The sequence below is a fragment of the Saccostrea cucullata genome, unplaced genomic scaffold (genome assembly GCF_032062105.1).
Source record: "Saccostrea cucullata isolate Sc308-1 unplaced genomic scaffold, CSIRO_AGI_Scuc_v1 ctg11070, whole genome shotgun sequence".
In the NCBI taxonomy this organism is placed as follows: domain Eukaryota; kingdom Metazoa; phylum Mollusca; class Bivalvia; order Ostreida; family Ostreidae; genus Saccostrea; species Saccostrea cuccullata.
Genome location: NW_026923803.1, coordinates 1 through 11,424, shown reverse-complemented (window position 1 = coordinate 11,424; position 11,424 = coordinate 1). Strand labels below are relative to the sequence as shown.

The 11,424-nt window shown below is 32.1% G+C and overlaps 1 protein-coding gene across 1 annotated transcript; it reads right to left on the bottom strand.

The window, feature by feature from the left end:
* Positions 1 to 6,253: 6,253 nt before the first annotated feature.
* LOC134264930 (transmembrane emp24 domain-containing protein 5-like) lies at positions 6,254 to 9,358 on the bottom strand. The gene is made up of 4 exons (XM_062747178.1): positions 9,088 to 9,358; positions 8,052 to 8,169; positions 7,475 to 7,620; positions 6,254 to 6,963 (listed from the first exon to the last, which is right to left on the bottom strand). The coding sequence occupies exons 1-4, from the start codon at positions 9,298 to 9,300 to the stop codon at positions 6,730 to 6,732; spliced, it is 711 nt and encodes a 236-aa protein (XP_062603162.1). The 5' UTR covers positions 9,301 to 9,358; the 3' UTR covers positions 6,254 to 6,729.
* Positions 9,359 to 11,424: the final 2,066 nt, after the last annotated feature.

Below are 11,424 nucleotides of genomic sequence, written 5' to 3'. Positions count from 1 at the left end.
AAAGTTCTTTCGAGATTCAGGTAGATTTTGATCTCCTTTCCTTCTTCTGTTTCATCACGTCAATTATCCATTGACGTATAACTGTGATTGTTTATAACGTGCATGAGAATTTTATTTGTAATTATGTTTATAATGCTTATCATTATTGTCATATAATATTATCGTAAGCATTGAAAAGCGGGGGGGGGGATATAGCAATCGTTATGTCCGTCCGTCCGTCTGAACATACGTCCGTACGTCCGTCTGTCTGTCCGCCCGTCCGTTTACGCTTTGGGATACCCATCTCTTATCTGTAACTCCTCTCATACTTCAGAAGGAAATTTAATGAAACTTTCACAGAATCTTTATTACATATTGCCATTGTGCACCTCCTATTTTACTTTTTGATCTGACATATATTTTGGATTTTCCAGAGCAAAACATGGATACTACCGTTATATTCATATGGGAGGCGGGGATATTATTTAGTGAGCTCACTGCTCACAGTACCTCTAGTTATAGATTTACATTGTATCAAATCTTAATCTTTAATAACTGTCTTTGAAATATTTTGTATATATATCATATATGTATAACTTTACACTTTCACTGCAATTGTAAAATATTCGTTCGACAATCAGTATAATTATAATCATTGTATATACCACAGGGAGAGATTTTTCTCAGTTGCAAGAACTTGTAACCAATCCCTTTGTATGAATTATGCAATAAAATATGTTCAAAACAAAAGTAAAACACGCAAATATGAAACATGTGGCAGATTGTGTGGAGGAATAAACTTTTACTTTTTTCTTTGAGTTTGTGTTTTCTTTAAGTTTGTACCAATTAAAGCCCTAGAAAAAAGTAGCACTGTAAGCAGCATTTGACCAAGAAGAGTTTGATGTCTTCAAGAGGTTCCTTAAGAAATATTTGTCAAAAACTAGAGGTACCTTGAGCAATGAGCTCACTAAATGATACCCCCGCCTCCCATACGGTTATAACTGATAACAAAGTCCATGTTTTGCTGTGGCCAAGAAACCCAAAATATGTGTCGGATCAAAAAGTTAAATAAGAGGTGCACAATGGCAATATGTAATAAAGATTCTGTGAAAGTTTCATTAAATTTCACTTAGTGGTATAAGAGGAGTTGTGCATAAGAGATGGGTATCCTAAAGCGTAACAGACGGACGGACAGACATACCGATTACAGTATAACCTCTCACTTTTCAAGCAGGGGTATAATTAAAATAATTAATACTGGTATAAAGATTATTCATTCCTCAAATATACAAATTTTGTAAATACATGTAGATTAACAAACATAAAAATGTTTAACCGTTTTTTTTTTATAAAGATAGCCACTGCATTATGTAAGCACTCTTCGATAATTTCAAGACTGTTCCACAAAATAATGATAACTGTAAGTTGAATTTGGTATGGACACCAATTTAAGGTATTTGAGAACTCGTTTTTAAATTAATGACCCCTCCAATATTTTTTCTTTGAAATAATATTGGATGCTGATAAGAAAATAGTTCTACCAAGAAAACGAAAGCGTATGTGAAAACTTATATTTAAGATATAATTTTTATACTAGTATATGTCTTTAAGTATAAAGAAGAATTTTTCACGCTGTATAGTTTTCAGATAGATACAGATATGGAAAAGGGGCGAGTTTAAATAAATCTGTAAGGACACCAAAACACATCGATGTTGTGTGCAACATATCTGAAGAACCAGATTTACACTGAATAACATTGTTAAGACACTAAACTATTCCTTTTCTCGACATTTTGCAGAAACCTGACTAAGGAAAAATAATATGATAATATTCTTACCAGGTAGATGCCTAATTTTCTAAAAATGCCTATGAGAAATAAAACATTAAATGTAAATTTAAAAATAAAAGTATTTAAATTAACAAAACAGATTTGATATACTTGCACATTGATTGAATGATGAAACACTGCATACCCTAGTGAAATAACGTTCACTTTTGAAAGAATAATTTCAATAGACATTTTGAATGCATTTCAAAACCTAAAGCAGGTTGCAAACACTATTGAAATAATGTTTAATATTGAAATAAAGATTTCAATAGTGAGTGAAATAATGATTTCAATAGTTGCTGGCAATTATTTCAATACCAAAACCACATAGTAAGCCTTATTGAAAAGAAAGTATTTTAGAAAGAACTAGAGGTACTGTGAGCAATGAGCTCACTAAATGATACCCCCCGCCTCCCATATGAATATAATGGCAGTGTCCATGTTTTGCTCTGGAAAATCCAAAATATATGTCAGATTTATTATTACGTAAGAAAACGTAATGAACAGGTCGTCTTTATATTTTTTTCAATAATGGGTTCTTTTTAATAAGGCTTGCAATGTGGTTTTGGAATTCAAATACGTGTCAGCGACTATTGAAATCATTACATGTATTTCGCTCACTATTGAAATCTTTATTTCAATAGCGGTTGCAACCTGGTTTGGGTTTCGAAATGAATTCAAAACGTCTATTGAAATTATTGTATCAATGGTGAATGTTATTTCAATAGTGGTTGCAACCTGTGTTTGGTTTTGAAATGCACTCTAAACCACTATTGAAATAATTATTTCAACACTTAGCGTTTTTCATTAGTGGTTGCAACAGTGCATCATCTTTAATTTACTTTTTATTATTAATATACTTTCTATATTAATAATATGGAAAAACAAATGATATGGATGAAGAGTTTATATAGAAAAAGTCTCTTCACCGAGTTCCAGTATTTTTATCTTGTTTAAATAGGGCTTTTCTTAATTATCCAAGTATTTTATTATATTTTTTCCTTCACAGATACAGGATGTTTTCGAGAATTCAGGTAAGTGTCTTCATTTTTACACTTAAAAATATGTAATGAAAATGATTTAAGATATTAACAGTGAACGAGACACGCTGTCTTATACAGGTATCAAGTATTATTGAACTTTGCAGTATGAATTAAAATACTTTACAACATAAATAAATGCATAAAGAACGAAAAGAAAATTGCATCATTTGAAACATTATTAATAATCTAAATATCCTATGAACAATTCACACTTATTTAATATTAATCATATTTGTGTACACGAAATATGGAGATAACGAACAGTATTCAAAATCAAAAGTTCATAAAACAACACAAAACAGGAGTAGAGCAACCACGGACCTCCAAAACATCAGAGGTGGGATCAGGTGCCATGGAGGAGTGAGCATCCCCTGCTGACCGGTCACACCCGTCGTGTGTTTCTTTTCATGATCGGAAAATAACTAGGGATGTCAACGAATATTCGAATAATCGAATATTCATTCGATGAGTTGATATTCGAATATTAATTCATGATTCGAATATTCTTTTTTAAGTATACAAGCATTAAAAAGAGAAAAAAAAACCTGGCAATTTTATTAGAAATTGAATCAAGTTTGTACAAAATTTAAAAAAAAAAAACACTCCTCTTGGATTACCTAAAAGGTGTGAAAAGTGTATCTATTAAAGTAATTGATTTATTTGTTCACTTAATTAGTGGTATAATAGTGTCCAGTACTTATAATCAGCTTGTATTGTTGTAAGGACACAATTTTACAGTATACACACGGACCCTTTGTTTATGTAAATATCATTAAAATCATTATCAGGAAATTAAAATTAGCAAAAAGTAATTGTTTTAAATATTTCACCGTTAGGTAGTTGTTCTGCTAGATATAAGTTTGTAGGAGTTATCGATGTAGACTTTAGTAAGACATCCTAAAGAATCCTTTGAATTTTCAAAAAACAATCATTACATTTTGGATATATACTATTCAATAATTTAAAAAAAAAGTATAATTGCAGTGCATTTACCGAACTCTACATGAGTGTTTTTATTCCAAAATAATGCCATAAAACCTATACTACTTGACAGAAAACTGAAGATACATATATTTAATAATGCAAGATGTATTTTTTTATCGAATATTCGAATATATTCGAATACTTCTATCGAATATTCGAATATCAGTTATTGACAATTTTGACATCCCTAAAAATAACGGAAAAATCCGTCGTCAATTCAGTATAAAAATAATGGACAAACAATTAGTGTGAAAAAGTCAGTCAGCATTTGACTCAATGAAAAATTGTATTTGCTGACAAGGTCATTGTATCGACAACAAAACGAAACGATAACTTAAAACGAGACTGCTGAAAATTCTTGTTTCATCAACTTGTCTGTCAATAGTTTACCTCGTTTTAGAAATTGCTCATACGTAGAGCATGCTCTTGCGTATCGAATCCATTAAGATATATAAACTCCGTATGCAAGCGATGAAGGTATATTGCTGCATAAGTAAGGGAAGTTGACGATAGAAAAGTTGAAGTCATTACGTTTATCATAGAGCTTGAATGTTAGATTATTATTTACTTCTTTTCAATAAAAATATCCAAACATGAAACACATGTGTCAGACTCTGTGGTATCTTTTATCTCAAGTTCACTGGGATATATGGTATCGGCATGAGATTGAAATAACCATTGTTAATTGACAATACGTCGTAGATATATCAAAATTCGAGCTGAAAACCACAGCAAGAGTTTTCTTCTTATCATCTATAAGATTTACGGCAAATTCTGCTTCATACGAATACAAAAATAATTATATAAATTTGCTAATAACGGGGCGCAATCGGTACCCATGAGAATTCTAATGGATTGTTGGAAGCCTTGGTCTCCGAAAACCAGATAGATATTGTTAATCAGAAGCTGAAGCATCTTTTTCTATCTCAAGTTCAGAGTATTTGTGTGTACATTCAGACTGTTTTTCACTAAATAATTTTTTCAAATGACAAGGTAGGTAAATTTACTAGTTCCATTTTTATTGAAAAGTAGCTGTCAACGATATCAAAAAACCTGGATTTTATTTATCGTGGGACATGGTTGTGGATAAAGTTGAAAAGTCGTAAGTTTTATGTTGTTAATTTTGGTAAAATCTTGTGATTTCAGATGGCCCAAAAGTCCCTTGGTATTTCAAAGTATCCACATCTGATTTACACCACCTTTCGAATATATTGTTGCACAGTACTCTTGAAGTTTCTCCTTCATTACCGTTAATATTTGAATGAGGGGTAAAGAAAGAGACTTGGTTGAAAATTTACTGGAACCAGCTAAATATATTTGTATGTAGGGATTTTTATGAAGTGTCGAAATCTAATACTAGTATATGTATGGTAATTCAAACTCATTTTGGTTGTTTGGAATATTAAAAATATCCAAAACTGACATATGATTTTGAAGAATTTCTTCCTAAGAAAGGGATCGAATTATGAGCATAAGTTGGATTACCACTTGTAAAATTCAATCCAAGTTCTTCTAAAATATTTTATACAATGAGTCTTTCATGATCAAACGAAGACAATATTGTTACCTGCTTTGTCAGCAGGGACCAATACGTACTGATCATGTAATCTATTTAATTTTTTTAACTTCTAGATTATTGAATATATAAAGATAGATGGTTTTCAGATTCCCCTCAGTCTATTAATTAATACGCGATTGTAACATAGATCTGATACATTTAATCCATTCTGACAATTAGTCAATGCCAGTTTTAAAAAATCTAGTTTTCTAGACGAACAGTATTCAAGCTCAAAAGTCCATAGACAATACAAAATTGTAGCAGAGCAAACACTGACCTCCAAGCCTCTCCTCTGATCTAAGGTCCTCATTATCATACAAGATATAATATTCATGTAAAACATGAACATGAATTCTTGAACATCCATAATATGAATGTGATTTTTTAAATTTGTTACACAATTGCAATGATCAAATATGATTGTTTAATTAAAGGGTTCCTTATTAAACCGTTATTTTCGAAAATACCTTTATCGATCCTGGATTTATGAGGGTTGCACGGTAAAATCGTACAATCGTTGCACGGAGAAAGCGTTTCTATTGAAAAATGATGGACACACTAAGCTGAAATTTTTAGAAAATATTTATTCATTATATTTTAGTGCATCTTAATTTTTTTTTCATAAAATATAGACAAAACATTATTTTTAATTTATGCTTATGTGCGGTCCTAGACAAGCTGTCCACGATTTTACCAGACCACTCCCGTTAAAGAGTAACTCAATTATAGATCAGGGCATGTTTCACCTTGCAGAACTTTGTTGTTAGAAACAATTATTTATATTTTTCAAATCATTTATTTATTTCAGGTTATATAAAATATGAATGAATAAAGATTTTTTTATCGCTGTATCTTTTTTGCACTTATCATTCTACATCCAAAATGGGAAATGCTTTGAGAACAGTACATTAGTATCAAGACTGACTTGGCTAGAACTGAAAGCGTGGTTATTAAGTATCGTACGAATACATGCGAGACGGTACATGTCAGGACTATTTCTTTTCTCGGAAGGATATATTGTATGAGTTTTCCCAACTCCATCAACAATAACATTTATTTATCCATTTCTTCTGTACATTTCGCCCTTATTTTTCTTTCATCTTTTTGTGTTTAACAAATACTTTACTTTGGCAAAAATGCCCGTTGCGTAGTTATTGATATACCCACCAGGCCCCCTAGATCAGTATGCAAAAGTTGTAGCCAATCTACGAGAAAGGAAATAGTGTAGATACCATCTCATATATATACGTATTAACCATGATACGTTTTTAACCATGCATGATGGCTTTAAGGCAAGTTACATGTAAAGTCAATTGCTTCACCAATTGAAGGATCGCTAGGCTCTAGGTTTTTGTGACGGTGTCACTGCTGTAGTGCGGAATAATCTCCGGAGACAGAAAATCTGAAATACTGACGACATGATGATGACGCTGATCTGGAATATGGACCAGTACATGATGTGTTTGTTATTTCCTATTGCTAAATACCAGTCCCGCACCACGTGCATACGGCTTTCTGATTGGTGGAACCTGACAATGTCTATTGAGGTCTGCACATCAGTCAGTGTTCTCTGAAGTGAAATTTCCAGTTTTATTAATTTTGTCGTAGACAATTATATGTTTAGAGATGACTTTTAGAATGATTAAAAAAAATTAATAAACCGTATATCCGTTTTTTTCGCGAGGATCTATTTTTCGCTTTTTTGCAATCATTTTTAATTTGCAAAATATAAAGCAGAAATTTTGTCAGCTATAATGTAACATAAAGACATTACCATTTTAAACCACAAAATCTACAATCGTAAAAAATAACTTACGCAAAATAAAAGTTGTGCTTATCTACCCCTTTTTCGCAAAATTTCCAACACGCGAAAAAAAAAACCCCGCATATACGGTATATCAAGCAAAATGCCTTGATGAGTTAAATTTGTGTTAATTTTGATTCTAATATTTTAATATTGTAGTACATTAATGGAGGAGTAAGCATAGATGATCAGTTCTGAATATTATTTTTTTAGTGAATAAAACTTCGAAAAAAATACTTCAAAGATTCTGTTAACTCTCAAAAGGATTTGTACGTACGGAAAAGTTTTGTGCGGTGAGGCTGATACTCTGGATTTCTTCCATATATTTTGCCCATTCTTCCATTATATAAGTTACAATATAGATGTACACGATCTTTCCCGAAAACCTGGAGTGTGTGTTGTCCATACAGACGTGGTGGTACCCTGTAACAATGCGGTAATTGGGATAATGTTGAATATTAAACTTCTTAATTAAAACAAATACCAACTACATGTATAATTTATATCAGCAAGGGATGCTTACTCCTCCGTGGCACTTGATCCCTCCTTTGATGTTTTAGATGTTCCTGTTTGCTCGATCCTGATTAGCATTGTTAAATGAACTTTTGAGCATAAATGTTGTTTGCTGACTCCATATATGTCATTAAAGCAGCTGGCAATATGTACCAGATGGTATTAACAAAAATGGCCTCCCTCATAAGAACCGAAATAGATATACTGATTTTGTTAAATTAAATAAATGGTAAGTATTCTTCAAGTATGGTAACTACTGTATTCTTCTCTGAAAGTGTTACTTTCATTTTGAAGTAAACCTAGATCCACTCCTTTGTTTTCTCAGACACACCCTGACTTACCCTCCATCGTCGCCTTGTGGCTGATGAAGCCCTCTGATTTGGGATCTTCGATCTGAATTGTCTTTAAGCTCGGGTCAATCGCTATCATTCGAATAGTTCTGTCTCCGCCCCTCAGAACCTAAAAATGTTTTTATAATTACTGATTTTGTTACTTGTCTCCCATACATTTCCCCCGAAAGATTTAATATTAAGGGACTCCGACCCTCAGCCAGGAAGGACAACTCTTTAATTTATAATTCAATTCAAAAAGTCTTTAAATGAAGCTTGAAAATTGAATCTTTTCATGCAACAATTTTCATTATATGCCTCTCAATGGGCTTCAAGGTTCTTTGAACTTCTCAGAGAGGTCTAATTAAAAGTAGAATTTTTTTATCCTGAAAAAGCATTTTTAGATACCAATGTTTATTAACATGATATGAAATTAGAAGTGATTTATGGAGCTTTGCAAAGAACCTTGAAGCACATTGAGAGACATATAATGAAAATTGTTGCATGAAAATATTTAATTTTCAAGCTTCATTTAAAGACTTTTTGAATTGAATTATAAATCAAAGAGTTCTCCTTCCTGGCTGAGGGTCGGAGTCCCTTAAGAATACCCTTAAAACTGTTTTGTTCGCTGCAAAAATGTTGAAAGCTTTATTCGGGAAGTACATTGTAGTACCATATTTCTAAAAATTATATGTAGTAACGTTTGCAGCCATATATGTTGTACAAATATTTTAGTAAGGCAATTTTTTGATACGGGTTATCCCTCATCAATCAAGGTCAACAACTCTTAAAAATTAATTGAGCCTCAAAATACAGCTTGAAATATATGTTTTTGTGTAGCAAATTTTATTTTATATTGTATCTTAATGTGATACGATATTCTTTGAAACCATATATACGGTAAAGAAAAGGATAAAATTCAAGAACACATTTTAAATAAAATTAAAGATCATCAGAAGAAAAAAAATTGACTGAAGTCTATTCTCAGTTGATGGTCTTTATTTTTAAAACATTCATGCAAGTGTAATATTAATGTGAGTGATTGTACCTCATATTGCACGTGAAACACTGCTCCCAGCGCCACCATCTGGGCAAAACAGTCCTCCTCTCCAGCTTTAACTTCTATCTTGAATTCGTGTGTCGTTCCAGGAAGGGCATCATAATCAAAGTCACCTTCATCAATACCACAAACAAAACGTGTTCCCTCATTCATAAGAGAAGTCACAAATAGTAATAAAATAGATGTAATAGAGGCCGCCATGTTTTACAGGTGAGGTTTACTATCAACAGACTTCTGGAAACACCAAATGTTTGGTCTCCCACGATATACATGTATCATCTTGGTCTGTATTTGTGTGCCTGTTTCATTTTGCTTTGTTTTTATTTCCCTTGATAACATTTAACAATCGTAAAAATATCATGTTTATGACTGTTAAAAAAGTGCATAATAACTGTGTGAATCTAGGCATATCAATGAAACCTAGGAGCTCAAAAGCTAGCTTAAAGGCTATAGTATGAAAAGGAGAAAAAATATTCACATCTATGCTAAATATTTAGATAACTCTGTAATAAAAACTGGTAAATTGGACAAGTGAAATAACTTAAAACACGACGTCGCGACACCACTGTGATAGATAACGTATGCTGTCCGGTACGGAAGAGTAAATGGCTCTACACTTGCTTTGTTATAACTTTGTATATTGTCTTATATTTTATCGACATATCAACATATAAAGTGTTATACCTCCTTATTTATGCACATATTTTGAATTGTATTGAGCTTTATTTACATAATTAAAGGCAACTTCTTTTGTTCAATAGATTTTATTGCTTTAACTTTTTTGACTGAAATATTATACTGATTTTAAAATATAGATCGAAACAAAATATTTAATAATGTCAATATAGTATTGTCGATATGAAGAAATAAATATGAAGTTATATCGATATAGATGTATGAATATTTTCGAGAAGAAGTCAGAAAAAGGTGTTTTTGAATTAACTTGGCGGGAGCGGGAATTCTAATTAATCTTCACTTCACTTGGGAATCTTATGTACCATGTATTTGCTATTGTGTACGATTATAGGCTGAAACAAAATTCAAAAATATTTGAAAAAGGGAGATGGAGAGACATCAACAGTTAGATTATTACCATTGTCATAGAGGGTTATTGTACCCATAACCACCTCTGAAGAGGGGGGCTATTCTATCATTGTTCACTGCCTATATCTCTTGAGTTCAGTGGGGGATCGTTAATCGCCAAAGAAGCGAAAGTAGAAAGTAACACTATGTATTATAAAAGTAACACTGATTATATATGTACTCTGTAAGTATTTGATGTTGTTCCACTCTGTGTTATACATAGGATTTGACTCATGAATGCAAACTTCAACAGTCTTGAACCCCCCTCCCTTGCATAAAAATATAAACACCAGATCTTACTTCTTATGCTTTAAATAATATAAAATAATTTGTGATTTCAGCCAATCTGTATAAGTTTAGTCACAAAGTTTAAAGGAGGAAAGTGTAGTGTCAGCCAAAATAAATATATAACAAACAAAACACCCCAAGGATTTAATAATCTAACTGTGAGAATTTTCTTAAATTTGGGGACATATTAGTGGATCTCTGTTGCACTCAGTTTTTTTTAAAGCTGGATGAGGGGCACAAAGATACTCTTGTCTCCCCATCATCAAAAGTGGTGATCGGTGCAATAGTCCACTATGGATCTATAACTTTTAATGTGTCTTCATCTCCCTTTTTTAATACTGGAGTATATACTTTTTCATTTGATTCAGCCTTTAATCGTACATGATACATAAGCTTTCACTGAATCCCGAGTAAAGTGAAGGTTCATTGGAATTCCCACCCCCGCCAAAATAATTCAAAAACGCTGTATTCTGACTTCTTTATCACAAATATTTATGAATGAAAATCGATATATCTATATCTTTATTTCATCATATCAACAATACTATATCGATATGATTAAATATCTTGTTCCGATCAATATCTGAAAATCAATATATTATTTCAGTCGATAAAACTTAAAAGCAATAAAGTCTATTGAACAAAAGGAGTTGCCTTCAATTATATTAAGAAATCTTAATAAAATTTAAAATATGTGCATAAATAAGGAGGTATAACACTTTACATGTTGATAAGTCGATAAAATATATGACAATATACAAAGTTATAACAAGTGTAGAGCCATTTACGCTTCCGTAGTCCGGAGAGGGCCATTTGCAGAATTTGAGCTCAACATCGCGCTAACACACAACAAGCTGTCACGTTAACACAACAAGTTCGCAACAACACGCCCTAGCGATAACATATAACGCGCTAACACGCTTTCAGGCAATACTGTCGCGAGTTGTATGTAGC

Bases quoted from the DNA above. Each gene is read 5' to 3' on its own strand.
- LOC134264930 (XM_062747178.1), bottom strand. From the start codon at position 9,300: ATGGCGGCCTCTATTACATCTATTTTATTACTATTTGTGACTTCTCTT. The intron at 8,170-9,087 runs GTACAATCACTC...AAACATTTTTAG, and splicing joins TGTTTCACGTGCAATATGAG to GTTCTGAGGGGCGGAGACAG. The intron at 6,964-7,474 runs GTACGTACAAAT...ATTTCACTTCAG, and splicing joins TCACCGCACAAAACTTTTCC to AGAACACTGACTGATGTGCA.